This window comes from Schistocerca cancellata, chromosome 3, assembly GCF_023864275.1.
Source record: "Schistocerca cancellata isolate TAMUIC-IGC-003103 chromosome 3, iqSchCanc2.1, whole genome shotgun sequence".
Lineage (NCBI taxonomy): Eukaryota > Metazoa > Arthropoda > Insecta > Orthoptera > Acrididae > Schistocerca > Schistocerca cancellata.
In genome coordinates, this window is record NC_064628.1 from 307,342,996 (window position 1) to 307,358,974 (window position 15,979).

At 38.9% G+C, this 15,979-nt stretch overlaps 1 protein-coding gene across 3 annotated transcripts in view; it reads left to right on the forward strand.

The window, feature by feature from the left end:
• The window catches only part of LOC126176702 (uncharacterized), a 194,762-nt gene that overhangs the window by 79,681 nt on the left and 99,102 nt on the right, over window positions 1–15,979 (forward strand). For 2 of the 3 annotated variants that reach the window (XM_049923866.1, XM_049923868.1), the window contains exon 4: window positions 961–1,035. The exons of the other annotated variant lie outside the window; for it this stretch is intronic. In XM_049923866.1, the coding sequence (XP_049779823.1) occupies window positions 961–1,035 (75 nt within the window). The remainder of the gene's footprint in view (window positions 1–960; window positions 1,036–15,979) is intronic. 3 annotated transcript variants of the gene reach the window in all.

Consider the following 15,979-nt stretch of genomic DNA (forward strand, 5'->3'; position numbering starts at 1 on the left):
CATGGTAACTCTGCATGCTGCAGTTGTGATACCATGCTATTGTTGTTGGAACAGTGTGTCTCCTTTTGTAAAATAAATTTGCTTCAGTTTTTGTGTATTTACATGTATATCTGTGTACAAATGTGTGTTTGTATATATTCATATGTGTGCATTGTAATGCTGTGATGCGAGTTCAAAATCCTCAAACTGATTGTGAGTAGTATATATTAGTAGTATATAAACGTTATGGAGTATCAGTACAAAATAATTTGGATGCAAACTGGTTTTGTCCAGTTTTGAACAATCGCATTCTATTTGGATTAAATTTCTATAATTTCCAAAAAGTAATCATTTTTGTTTCAGTTAGAGCATTCTACCAATATTTTATGTATTGAAGAAAGATGTACATATTGCTGTACCCTAACGAAGTGTTAGATCCTTGATTTGCCCTGGAGCAGCAGTTTCCTATCCAAGAAGAATGATGACAGTAATGGCAAGAAGCATAGTTTCAGATATTTTAAAAGTGATTCAAAGCTAATGAGGCAGAGAATAAACAGAATGAACAGTTAACAATGTAGGAAAAGAAAGATAGAGCACTTATTGTCAAGAAATCATGTTGCGATGCAGACAGGCACAATTAAGACACTTAAATAAAGCTTTCAGTCACAGCCTTCATTAGTAAAAGAGAGACCCACACCGGGTGTGTGTGTGTGTGTGTGTGTGTGTGTGTGTGTGTGTGTGTGTGTGTGTGTGTGTGTCCATCCCTCTTTTACTGATGAAGGCTGTGGCTTAAAGCTGTATGTAAGTGTCTTTTAGTTGGGCCTTATCGTAAGTATCAATCGGTCTTTTCCTACTTTGTTGATATCCCTACCTCGAGTTTAGATTGTTTGAGAATGAGCGGTTAGTTTTATGATACTACTAAACATTGTATCACACCAGTACAACTGTTATAAATTAATTCTGCTGATGTTGTTGAACCAGTGTCATACCGTGTTCCCTCCACTGGACGGTAGATGACCCATCATCTAATGGACCCAATCCTTCAGGAGCAAAAGAGTAAGTAGAAACCAAAATTGTCATGTCAGATAATATATTACTGTTGTTGCCATTTTGCCTACATTTAAAATACAAATATTTCTTTCACAATCTGTTAACAGGAGCAATGTGCACAATGATTTTTAATGAAATGATTGACAAACATCCATGTTTCAATTATCTGTCAGAGGATTAGGAGATTAATCAGTTCTAAATCTGCTAAAATAAAATAAATCTATGTCGGATCACAAAACTGAACATAAGAGTTCTTGAAATGTTTAAAGTCTTACAAAATTTAGCTTTCATATTAAGTATTAAGGTGACATAACTCAAGGAATGTGACAAAGTAGCACTGACTCTTCATTAGGTACTGCTGTGGTTTTTTTCCATATGATCCAACAGAGCAATAAAACCTTACCACAATAACTAACCCAACCAAGTTTTCAGCCTGAGATATTTTAAAATTTTATTTACTCATTAACTCCTGTATATGATGATTTATGTAATGGTTTATATGAACAGCCTGTTGTCACATTTGTGTTTGGAGTAGCATCCACCTGTTGCCTCAGAAGCTTGATACTTAAAATTCTGTTATGTACTGCTCAGTCACAGATTTTGTCAGAGAATGTTGGCAGGAGGGGGGTTGGTGAGGTGGAGGGGGGTTTTCAAGGGACAGGAGATTGCTCTTCATCAACATTCCTGTGTGCATTCACATGAGATTTCTGCTTCACCTTCCACCTACTAAATTTAATCAGATTTTAGTTCTTCTTCTCCCTCCAATCATTTAACCAACACAAAACGCAATGGCACATCACTAAACTGATCCATAGTAATAATGTTGTTTTTAACTATGTCAGTAGGTCACAGCTGAAACTGCAGTAACATGCCTAGCAGTTATTTATTTCATTAGTAAAATTAGGTGTAATACTAAAGAGAAGTGATGCAGAATTACATACAGATGTGCATATATATATTTTTATAAACCAATTTGTGTATTTGCAGAATAAAATATGGAATAATATAATGGCCTTTGAATATTTCTGCTTGTGTCTGTATATGTGTGGATGGATATGTGTGTGTGCGCGCGCGAGTGTATACCCGTCCTTTTTTCCCCCTAAGGTAAGTCTTTCCGCTCCTGGGATTGGAATGACTCCTTACCCTCTCCCTTAAAACCCACATCCTTTAGTCTTTCCCTCTTCTTCCCTCTTTCCTGATTTTTGCTAGAATTTTGTGTGTATGTTTGTGTTTGTTTGTGTTTGTTTGTGTGTCTATCGACGTGCCAGCGCTTTCGTTTGGTAAGTCACATCATCTTTGTTTTTAGAATAATATAATGTGATAGATACACCAAAAAACTGGACTACAGTTGTGGCATTGATCCACGGATTGATAGGCCTAAAAATCATGTGTGTGTTATGTCTTCGAGTTGATCTTTGCTTTTGTATACTTCCGGGACCTAAGTTCCCGCCTAGTCTTCAACCTGTACATTTGTCATGTAATAAAAGTATTGATGATTAGAAGGTAAAACTGTGGTCATTACCTTACCACCTTGATATCTCCTTCACAGTCAATGCTTCCGAACAAGGTAAAAGGTCTATGATGCACTGCAATTCTGATAAATTTAGTCTAACAGTAATGTCATTTGTGATTTTGGTTTTTTGTGAAAGGATCTTACAGATCATGCAGTGATATTATGGGCTGGAGGTAATAGTTCAAACTATAACTATAATTTTACAATTAAGGAGAAAATGACACACAATTCTGAGAACGCTCCCCACACGAATGTGAAAATAATTACTCTTCAAACAGTATGATTGAGTGATCTGTGGAAAATTTTAATCTAGAATTTGGAAAACTACTTGGTTGGGTAAGGGCTGTTCACTCACAGGTGTGACTTATGCATTACCCCTCACTGAATCAACTGCAAAATTTGCATCTTAATGCATCTTTCAAAAGTCTAATTTCCAGGAACACACAGTCTTACTGAAGCAGTATCCCTTCTACCTCTGTGGTTTCCAGTACGTTCTCTGGACATTTTTAGAGTAATATCATCCAAAGGACAAAGTTGCAGATTGAAAATGCACTGCGCTTTACATAACATGTAATATGTTGATAGCTTGCCAATCTAACTGTCCCTAGACACTCTGGCAGTGGCCATGGAATGCAAAGATTTCTTCTACATAGTGGCATAAGATAAGAGTTCAAAAACAGTAATAAACACCAAAATACAGATAAATTACATTATTTGTGCTGACACTGCTTGCACTGCTAACAGACATTAATTTCATAAATATGGTCACTGAGGGTATAGAATTCTTAAAGACACTAGGAAGTAGCAATCTGCTGTCTGTGGTGGTGTTCTAGCAATGTGTCAGCAACTTATGTAGACTCTATAGGGTTACCATAAATCTATCTTCACAGTCAGTTATTGACTCTGAATGTATTTCCTTTCACACAGGTGGCAATATATCTTTTTACACAGGTGGCTATCTCTGATCTACAGTCTGTTCGAGCACAAAGGGACTCGTGACTTAGTTGTTTGGCCCCTTTAACCAACCAACAAAAACCCAACTACAAAACTGAAGACAAGCAAACTATCCTCTATTGCAGAGCTATTTCACTTATTCTAGAGTGTGTGCACATGTGTGTGTGAGCACGTTTTCGTCAATTCTCTGAGAATGCAGATGTGTGTGCGTGTTCTACTGCTGACAAAGGCCTTAATGGCCAAAAGCTATAATTGTGTGAATCTTTTTGTTGTGCCTATCGCGACTTGGCATCTCTGCTATATGGTGAGTAGCAACTTTCCTTTTCATAGTAGTGGTATTTTCCATTAAAAATTTAATTAATTCCTTGCTGTATCAAATAGTCACACCAGTGGCTCAGACAAATGCTTTATCAAGAAAAAATGTGGTGATAAAACCCTGTAGGAATTTTTGTAGCATCTACTAAGTTCAATAGACATGATTAAAATTTTGATTTGTTGTTACATATTTAGCAACAGCAGCTACCACCACCACCACCAAGGCAAGTAGCACTTGGGCTGCTTGAAGATCAACCAATAAACATGTTGCTAAAAATGGCTGACAGTACAGACAACACTGGAGTCACCAAGAACAGTTGTCCTGATGCAGACCCCACCCTGCAGACATCATACTTGCCAGAGATGACACTAGAGTGCACTACCACCATTTCCTCCAGCTTGTCAAACATTTCTGAATAGCTCCACAGTTGAGATTCTGGCCAGACAGGTTTGGACCCAGCAGCAACAGGGAGGACCTAGTAAACAGCTAAAATCCCAACACACTGTAGTGTAGCAATGCAGGATCACTCACAACCTAGAATAGAAATAGAATAGAATAATTTTATTGTCATTGGGCCATTAAGACAATAGACAGTCATACATATAATACAATATAATTCATATTGCAATGGAACAATAGGTTTGTTATTACAGTGTAATATTACGATTGATATGGTCATACATATAATACAATGTAATTAATGTTGCAAAAGAACAACAGGTTTGTTATTGCAGTGTAATATTAAGATTGGCGAAATCCTACAAAGTCATACTTGTAGTAAAATATAATTCCTGTTGCAAAAGAGTAATCAGTTTCTTATTACAGTATAATATTACAATTGATGAAATCCTTTGTCGTAGAATGGGTGGACAACTAACCAGTCATACAGCGCTTGTTTGAATGGTTGCTCTGGTAAATCTTGCATAGCTAGTGGAAGTTTATTCAATAATTTGTGCCCCATTAGTTCATAACTGTTCAGTGATTTTGAGTGTCTGTGGAATGGAGTATAAATACATCTGTTCGTCCTAGAGTTGAAGCAATGTATATTTTCTCTACATTTAGCTTCGGGTAGCTTCTTTTTCATGTAGATTAAGACATAGTATACAGGGTGGTACAAAAAGGTATGGCCAAACTTTCAGGAAACATTCCTCACACACAAAGAAAGAAAATGTTACGTGGACATGTGTCCGGAAGTGCTTACTTTCCATGTTAGAGCTCATTTTATTACTTCTCTTCAAATCACATTAATTATGGAATGGAAACACACAACAACAGAACGTACCAGTGTGACTTCAAACACTTTGTTACAGGAAATGTTCAAAATGTCCTCCGTTAGCAAGGATACGTGCATCCACCCTCCGTCGTATGGAATCCCTGATGTGCTGATGCAGCCCTGGAGAATGGCGTATTGTATCACAGCCGTCCACAATACGAGCACGAAGAGTCTCTACATTTGTTACCGGGATTGCGTAGACAAGAGCTTTCAAATACCCCCATAAATGGAAGTCCAGAGGGTTGAGGTCAGGAGAGTGTGGAGGGCATGCCTCTACCAATCCATCGGTCATCGAATCTGTTGTTGAGAAGCATACGAACACTTAGACTGAAATGTGCAGGAGCTCCATCGTGCATGAATCACATGTTGTGTCGTACTTGTAAAGGCACATGTTCTAGCAGCACAGGTAGAGTATCCTGTATGAAATCATGATAATGTGTTCCATTGAGCGTAGATGGAAGAACATAGGGCCCAATCAAGACATCACCAACAATGCCTGCCCAAACGTCCACAGAAAATCTGTGTTGATGACGTGATTGCACAATTGCGTTTGGATTCTTGTCAGCCCACACATGTTGATTGTGAAAATTTACAATTTGATCACATTGGAATGAAGCCTCATCTGTAAAGAGAACATTTGCACTGAAATGAGGATTGAAACATTGTTGGATGAACCATTCGCAGAAGTGTACCCGTGGAGGCCAATCAGCTGCTGATAGTGCCTGCACATGCTGTACATGGTACGGAAAGAACTGGTTCTCCCGTAGCACTCTCCATACAGTGCCGTGGTCAACATTACCTTGTACAGCAGCAACTTCTCTGATGCTGACATTAGGGTTATAGTCAACTGCACAAAGAACTGCCTCACCCATTGCAGGTGTCCTCGTCATTCTAGGTCTTCCCCAGTCGTGAGTCATAGTCAGGAATGTTCCATGCTTCCTAAGAAGCCGATCAATTGCTTCGAATGTCTTCCTGTTGGGACACCTTCGTTCTGGAAATTTGTCTTGATACAAACATACCACACCACGGCTATTGCCCCGTGCTAATCCATACATCAAATGGGCATCTGCCAACTCTGCATTTGTAAACATTGCACTGACTGCAAAACCATGTTCATGATGAACACTAACCTGTTGATGCTACATACTGATGTGTGTGATGCTAGTACTGTAGAGCAATGAGTCGCATGTCAACACAAGCACCGAAGTCAACATTACCTTCCTTCAATTGGGCCAACTGGTGGTGAATCGAGGAAGTACAGTACATACTGACGAAACTAAAATGAGCTCTAACATGGAAATTAAGCGTTTACGGACACATGTCCACATTACATCTTTTCTTTATTTGTGTGCGAGGAATGTTTCCTAAAAGTTTGGCAACACCTTTTTGTAACACCCTGTGTATATAGGTTTACTACTGTCATAATTTTTTGCTCAGAAAACAAAGATTTACAGTGTGCCTTATATGATGAGTCTAATTATCCTAATAGCTTTCTTCTGCAGTAGGAGGATGTCACAACTGGAGTTTCCTCATAAAATTATACCATAGGTTGTTATGCTTTGGAAGAATGAGAGATAGGATATTCTAAAATAATTTTTAGATACAAAATCCATTAGTCACCTTAACAGATAGATTACCCTAGACAATTTACCACTAAAATACTTGACATGTTGACCCCGAGATAATTTGTCGTCCAAATATACCTCTAAAAACTTAACATAACCAGGATCATCGGATCGTATCTAGTTCTTTAGATTAAATACTATCTGCTGAGTTTTATTTTCACTAAGCAAAAATCCATTTACTTTAAACCAGTATGATACTTGAGCAATTGTCTCTGTAACACAAGTTTTATGGCTATTGATTCCATTACTGCTGTTCAGCAAAGTTGTATCATCTGCATATAGTACAGTTTTTGATTTAATACATGACGGCAATGTCGCTAATCATTATTAGGAACAGGAAAGGGCCCAGTACAGATCCCTGTGGGACATGTACCTTTACTAGTTCTACAATGGACAATTCTTTACCAACACAGACAACTTGCTTATGGTTCTGTAAAAATGGTCTTAATAGTTTAAGGCTGTTACCTCTAACACCACAGAAGTCCAATTTTTCAAGTAGTAATGTATGTTCTACACAGTCAAAGGCTTTGCTTAAGTGACAAATACTTCATGGATGTACTTTACAACAGCATCTATAGCATCAATTGTTGACATGCTTTTCCTAAAAATCATATTGAGATCCACTAATAATTCTTATATTATCAAAGTAATCAGATAATTGTTTGTAAATTGTGCATTCCAGAACTTTAGAAAAAGTTGCGACTATGGAAATTGGCTGATAACTTGAGGCAGAGCCTTTATCCCCTTTTTTTATAAACTGGAACTACCCTAGACAGTTTAAGCTCATCAGGAAAATATCCTTCAGCTAGACATTTGTTTATACAACGTGTTAAGGGGTACATTTACTGCCTACAACTTTATTCAGTATGTTACAGGATAAGTCATATATGTCTACACTGTCTGATGATTTTAACTGTTTCACTACTCTTAATACAAAGTTTGGTGAGACCTCAGAGAAACTGAAGATATTTGTATTTGTTGATATCTACAACTATTTTTTGACAGTAACTGTGATGAGCTAATTTCAAGTTTAGCACTACTACTTCCTACTTGTTCAACTGATTTAACAAAATAATCATTGAATTTTTGGGGAGAAATATTAATTGTAACATTTCTTTCATCTTTAGCAACACTATTAACTTCCAAGCAGCTTTGCACTTGCTAGTAGATTTCTCAATACTTCTGAGATTGTGTGCTTTTTTTGGCTTCTGTGATTGCTTTTTTATATTCATTCCTACATGTAATATAGGCTAGTTTAGCTTGATTAGTCTTCAATCTACAATAAACATTGTGCAACAACATAACTTGGTTTTTCAGAGTGCTCAGCAGTTCTGTATACCACGTATTTTGTCTTTCTGGAAGTTTATTTTTCAGGACTTGATCAGTTAGGTCTACTTTGAATTTCTTTGTTGGAATGCAGTCACTAAAGTGTGCCATGAATACTTTAAAACAACTATCAAATAATATATTTGCTGACAAATTGTTACATCGTCAGGCAGTTACATTTTTCCAACATTTTGCATTTACTTCCCGCCAATTCAGATAAATAATCTTGGTGTGAGTTGCCGGACTCGTCATTATTAACTTCACAATCTGTAATGAGACACTGAACTCTATTTCTTAACGGAACTTTAAAATTGTTTGAAGCAGATTTAGGTTTTGCATGCTTCTTTGGTTCATCTTGCTCCTGAAATTGTCAAAGTTCTTTAAGTGGTGGATCAGACAGGCTTTTAACCATATTTTCCAACAACTGAACATGTTCTCTTGTTGCTTTCAGTTCATTCTGCAGTGTTTCTAGTACTAAAAGTTCACGATTTGCACAGTACATTTCAGTTGCAGCCAAACATCTGTTAAACTTTGTTGCACAAGCACATGAAAGGTTTTCTTGATTTATTTTCACAAAGCAATATGAGTGATACCATGATCACCGAACATGTTCTAATACCACTTGAAACAATTTTGTCACATAATATGCACCTTATAGACACTAAATACTCACAATGTATGGAGCGATTTATTACCACATCTATACTTGCCAACCCAAATGACAGTTGTTACCTGCATTGTGCATGACAGAGCACAAGCCATGGATGCAAGATAAACAACATGCAAAACATCGCTGTGCAGCAGTAAACAAACTGCACCACCACAGTTGTACATCCATGGGAGAAGTTCATCTAGATATGATTTGAAGGGTGAGGACAGATTAGCTGAGTGACTTGCAGAAAGTTTAAGGGGAACTACAAGCACATAAGATAAAATCCCTGTGTCTTGAAAGAAATTACAACAGAACAATAATGCAATATATGTAACAGTTCCCAGAAAAATAAAATCAGTTCTTCATCAGAATATTAAGGTGCTGAAAACAAGGTAGATGAGCTTCTTGTATGACTAGTGATGTGGAAAATTCTGAAGTGATCGATGTTCTGTGCCTCTCTGAACACCATGAAACCACAGGGATACAGAAGTTAAATATAAGGGATTATAGGCTAGCATCATTTTTGTGTAAAGTGAACACAAGGAGCAACTGAAACAAGTGTAAAAGTTGGTAGCAGTAAAAAATATTGAATCAAGCAGTTTTTGTGTAGATCAGAACCTAGAAGTGTGTGCTTGTGAGTAGTTGCAAATGCAACACTTTACAGATCCCTAGGAAACTTTGTTATTTGTGAGGTTTTAGATGCACTGTTAAGCAGACAAGAAGAAACAGTTAGTAGTTTGTGGAGATTTTATTGTAGATTTCTTAAAATATGACTCAAAAATGAACTGGAATCATTATTGGTTGTTTCAATATGATTTCAGCGGTAATTATCTGACTTGCATACAGCAAGGTAGGACCATGATTCATAAGATTTTTATAGACAGTGCTCAGGCTGACATTTAATATATAACAAATTGTCAATGGACTATCTGATATGATGGATAACACATGGAAATAAGCTATGTAGCACCTTGGAGCTCTGAGGGATTTTCACAGTAAGCAGTGAGGTTTATTAAAGAGAATAGGGCATTAATGTTTAAAGAATAAGTTAAATGAGATGGTATGAGATGAGATGTATAGAGAAACAGATGCTAATATGTCAAATTAAATATACTGTATAGTACATTTGTCAATACTTGAAAGAATTCCTAAAAAGTTATCCAGAAAGGCAAGTAACCCATGGATAACTAAAGGGATTAAAATCACTGTAAGATAAAATGAGACAATTTTATATGCACTAGAATAACTCAAGATCTGAGTACTGCATTCTACAAAAACTAATGTATTATTTTAATGAAAGCTTACAAATCTCCTGACAAAAATTAACAATGCAGGTGATAAGATTAAAGCTGTATGGGATATTGCCAGATGGGGGAGAGGAAAATCAGCCATTGTAAGAGATAGAACTACAGTCACAACAACAATGACAAGAACAAATAAAACTACTGCCACCACTGCCACCGAACTATGTGAGAAACCTGTGACTAATATTTCATAACTTGCAAGTATTTCTAACAACATAAAAGTAGAAGCGAGATTAGGATTCAGTGGTTCAACTTAAGAAGCAAGAGAATGTACTGAAACTCTCATTCCAGGCGGCTTTTCACAGATGATGCTGTAGTATACAAAGAAGTTGCAGCATTAGAAAATAGTAGCGAAATGCAGGAAGATCTGCGAATAGGCACTTGGTGCAGGGAGTGGCAACTGACCCTTAACATAGACAAATGTAATGTATTGCGAATACATAGAAAGAAGGATCCTTTATTGTATGATTACATGATAGCGGAACAAACACTGGTAGCAGTTACTTCTGTAAAATATCTGGGAGTATGCGTGCGGAACGATTTGTAGTGGAGTGATCATATAAAATTAATTGTTGGTAAGGCGGGTGCCAGGTTGAGATTCATTGGAATGCTCAATGCTGTTAACACAAATCATATGTACATATCCTGTAGACTGACTTATTCCACATCATTTTGATAAATGAATTGTTCAAATTATCTGTGGAACATATAGCTAACTAACACAAGATCCACAAAAACTATTGCTCCCTGCACATGCTGCTGTGTCAAAAGAGTTGTACCTATCAGACAGATGAGCAGGCATCACCTTCGTGGTTGACGCCAGATCAGGTGTCAGTGTGCTTTGTGTGTGATGTAGGCCACACCACCTCCTTCACATGAATGTCTGTAGTCTGAGATGTTGCTGACGTTATATTAGGTGCCAGCTGCCTTGCATATTATGCATTAATGGTAGATTTCAGGAAAGTATGAGTACAGAACAGTTGAGGGCAGCACTGTTAACTGGTATAGGGGATTGTTATGTGCTTATAGCATGGTACAGAAAATATCAATATCAATACCTATGAAAACCCACAGCAGATGTCAGTTACAAGCAAGAACAAGAAAAACATTGTCACTTCATCAACGATATTAAATTTAAATACAGAGATGCTATACACACTTGAGATGAAATCTGAAGCTCCGTAATGTAATGCGGAAGATGTTTCACAATTAAAGAACAATTGTTGTGGTTTGAAATTTAGTTTATATCCCACAATAAAATGGGAGAGGATGGAAAAAATGGAAAAGAACAATTAAGTAATGAACACTTAGATTTGAAATCCAAACTGTCTTCCATAGGAAGAGAATTGGAAGCTGCTAAAATGGAAATAGATAAATTACAAAAGGAAAGTGCTCATCCCTGAAAATCATTTTGAGGTCGAGAAGTCTCTGAGCAGTTTATGGATTCAAACACAGTACAGTGGCATAAAATGCAACATTATACATTACATCTATACCACACCTGGCCAACCCATTTTGCAACTAGTCTGCATGATTACCGTGTAGTGGCCTAACAACCAAAGGCTATATTAAAGCATTTCTTCGAAGCTGGACTAAGCCGCCATTCTGACAGCCTATGGTCTTCACCTTTGCATCTTATTGGCAAGAAAGATGACTCGTGGCACCACTGTGGTAATTATCACACTTGAAATGCAAGTACAGTCTCAAACAGTTACTTGGTACCAATAATTCAAGATTTTGTGTGCATTACGTGCTATTCATACATCAGTGTTATAGACTGCCACAAAGTGTATAAGCAAAAATACCTGTGACCTTGCCATCCCAAAGATGGTGGTAAATGTACCCTCTGGCCTATTTTAATTTTTTACGCTGTTTAGTCTCAAAAGCCACAAAAAGGTGGGAACATTTTGTGCGTGAAGTGTTACAGGCTTCTGGTTTGCTTTGGATACATTGATGACAGTGTTCTCACCAGATGCTTGAATATGTAAACACCACATGTGGGAAATACACTGGTGCCCAAAACTAAAGCAACAAACCACTATTTCCCCATCCTGTGTCTAATTCATGACATAATTACACAAACTGTTGAGGCTGTTGAAATAAGAATGAGTGATAAAGAACTTTAACCATGATAGCGAATATTATCTGAGCAATGCATGGAAACGAGCACTTGATGTGGAGAAGCATCAGACACTTTCCTGCAGTGTTTGTTTCCACAAAAGCAGTGGCACCACCAGCACAGATACTGACACTGTCTCTGACAGCAGTGTGTAATTGCCAACCAATCAGAGGCCATCCATGGGATGTATAAGGCCACCACTGTAGTAGTGAAGACAGTCAGTTGCTCCTGACAATGATACGAACTGTCAACTGTATGTATGTATTCTGCATGGAAGATGGCATTTTGCTCAATGGAGAATCATGTCAACAGACAACCATGCCAATCATGTTGTCAGGGCACCTATGAAACAAGGCAGTCTTTGCCAGCTAGCCCCACATTCACAATCACTGTGTACCCACTTACAGATGGTGCAGTATGGCTCAGAGAAGATGCCTAACAGACTGTCTGTGGTGGAGGGCCCTAGAAAGAAAGGAAGCGTGACAGTCACAAACTGATCTGGTTCAATGGCTTAATGGGAATCATTCTGTTGTTTCTTGGGTATGCCACCAGTTTATAGGGACCAAAACTGTATCCCAAAGACAAGGGCAGGACTGACGACATGAAACTTTAGAAGAGAGGACTGTTATTTGGCCATGAGGGTGCAACATTACTGCCTTACTACTGCATGGTAACTGGCACGTGAGGTCACAACATACACTGAACATGTTGTACCAAGGCAAACAGTGTGCAGAAGGCTTCGGCAAAGTGACCTTTATTGTCTGACACATGTTGTATGTCTCCCTCTGATGCGTCTTCACAGACGGGAATATCTAAAGTGGAGTCATGAAAATGCCACCTGGATGGTCAAATTGTGGATAAATGATGGCCTGATTTAGTCTGGAGAGTGGTTTCCAAAGGATTCATATCTAGAAGAAATATGGAGCATGACTCAGGGACCCAAACATTGTGGAAAAGGACCGAGATTGAGCAGGATTTATAATGGTATGGACAGAGATTATGTTTACCATCCAAACCCCTCTTCATGAAATCGTATGAGTGAATCAGCAAGGTTTAACTAGTGTCAGGTATTGTGAAGAGATCTTGGGACCTCATTTGCAGTTGTTGTGAGGTGCTGTGGGCCCAAATGTCATATTGATGGATGATAATGCTCGACCTCATAGAGCACGGGTGGATGATGTTACCTTGGAAAACTAGGATACTGCATGCATGGTGTGGCCTGGTCACTCTCCCAGTTTGAATCCCATAGAGCACATCTGGGATGCACTAGGGAGGCGATTTGCATCATTACAGCATCCACCAAGCACTCTCCAAGGCTGTGAGCAGCTATGCAGGAAGAATGGGCATTACTGCTTCATCATGAAACTGATGACATCATTCAAAGGATGCCCCATCATTGTCAGGCCTGTGATGCTGCTAGAAGTGGTCACAGCCCACATTGAGCACATTAACCAGTTGTCAGAATATGTGTGAGACTCTATTAAGTTGGAAAAACAAAGAACATTATTGTCTACTGTTGTTCATGTTTCTATTATTTTGTGGCAGAATAAATGAACCCTTGCAAATATTCCTTTTGTTGCTTTAATTTTGGACACCAGTGTAAATCTGTGGCTGCATAGCCATGACATAGCCATGACATAGTAATGAAGGAAGGAAGTGCACCAACAGCAAAGTATAAATGACCTTCCTAGATAATGCAGTTTTGGTAGATGCATTTGTTCTTTACCATAGAAGATAATAGCTCTACAAGCCTTTCCAAACCCAACAGACTACCAGTAGTTAAGATGTTTTTTGAGGAATCAATTTTTATCACTGCCATCTATACAAACATCACTCACAGACACAAGCAGGCCACGACACAATGGGCCAGCAATAGCCTGAGGAACCCCGGAGTTGGTATGAGCTTTCTGCAATCTTCAGGTGAGTGTAACTAGAGTCTAACTCTGTGAGAGTTGTGCACCTGGTAGTAGTCAGACATTTTCCAAACAGCAGCAGGTGCAGCCCTACACCTACAGATTGACCAGCATTGGTATCTGTTAATTATTTTTTTTTCCAAAAATTGCAACAAACACAGCAGTGGCAGAGTCCATATGACAGAACTGCTTGCAATTAATGAGGCTGTTAAATATTACCACCCACAAATTGAAGCTCACCCTGTGACAATTTAGACCGGCTGCAAACAGATACTCTGCTTTTCAGGCTAGTAGTGACAAGTGTTTGCCATGCAATTCAGACACAGAGCTCGTCAGTCAGTTAACGACAGACATACACCACATAGAGCAGGAATCAAGAAAAACTGTTTTTTGTGCATCTGTGGTTTGGCAGATACCATAGACTGGAAAGAACCCACCACAAGTTAGACTGCTGCAGTTCCACAACTATGGTGCATTTACTGGATGACTCTTCCACTGGGCCCCTCAGGGGCTCAGCATTTGTTTGCTGAGTACGGGCTTGGCGAACTCAGGGTTTCTGAGCTGGGGACTGGTAAAGATGATGAGACTTACCAAACAAAAGCGCTGGCAGATCGATAGACACACAAACAGTTGCTTTGTCAGGAAAGAGGGAAGGAGAGGGAAAGACGAAAGGATGTGGGTTTTAAGGGAGAGGGTAAGGAGTCATTCCAATCCCGGGAGCGGAAAGACTTACCTTAGGGGGAAAAAAGGACGGGTATACACTCGCACACACACACATATCCATCCACACATATACAGACACAAGCAGACATATGGTCTTTAAATATGCCACACAATGGCAGCTTGGTGGACACGCCAGAAGAGATGGCTCACGTTTTAGCTGGACACTTCTTTACTGTTACTAAGTCATCCAGACAAGCTCCTGCTGTTCAGGTATTCTGTTGGACTGCAGAGTTGGGGAAGCTCAATTTTTTCTCATGTAATGAAGCCTACAACCTTCCATTCTCCATGAGGGAACTGGAATCAGCTTTATCTGCAGCCAAAGACACTGCTCCAGGACCTGATGAGATCCATTATACCATGCTTAGTCATCTGTGCCCTGAAGCAAAAAGGTCAGCTCCTCTCTTGTTTCGATCAGATTTGGTTTGATGGACAGTACCCCACGACTTGGAAAGAGGCAATCTTAATTTCATTCTGGAAACCAGGTAAGGACTGGAGCGCCCCTAACAGTTGTTGGAGTGTTGCCCTTACTAGTTGTATGGGTAAGACTCTTGAATGCATGGTCAACCACCGCCTCGTTTGGCTGCTTGAATCCCGAGGTTACCTGAGCCACTCCCAGTGTGGTTTCAGGTGCTATCGTTCCAGTATTGACAACTTAATTCTACTAGAGACGGCAATACAGGAGTCCTTCTTACACTGAAACCATTTAGTTTGTGTGTTTTTTGACCTCGAAAAAGCACATGACACTACTTGGAGGTACAATATCCTTCGCCAACTTCATGAATGGGAACTACGTGGATGCCATGTCTGATTGCTATGTTCCGGAGAATGGTGTGCCCCAGGGCAGTGTCCTCAATGTTACATTGTTTGCCATCACTATCAATGACATTTGCTCTGCAGTCAGGAGCCCTGTCAAATGCTCTTCATTTGTGGATGACTTTGCAATCTTCTACTTTTCCTCTGATCTTACGATGATAAGGCAGCTACAACTCAACATTAGGAGGCTTGAAACGTGGTCCCAAACAACTGGTTTTCGGTTCTCACCTGAGAAGACTGTGTGTGTCAATTTTAACCATGTTCATCGGAGATTTAACCAACCAGAGCTTACAATGGGGGACCATATTTTACTTTTTCAAGACACAGTGCACTTTTTGGGTCTATTTTTTGACTCGAACTTAACATGGCTCCCACACCTGGAAGACCTACGAACAAAGGGCTTCTGGTTGTTGAACATT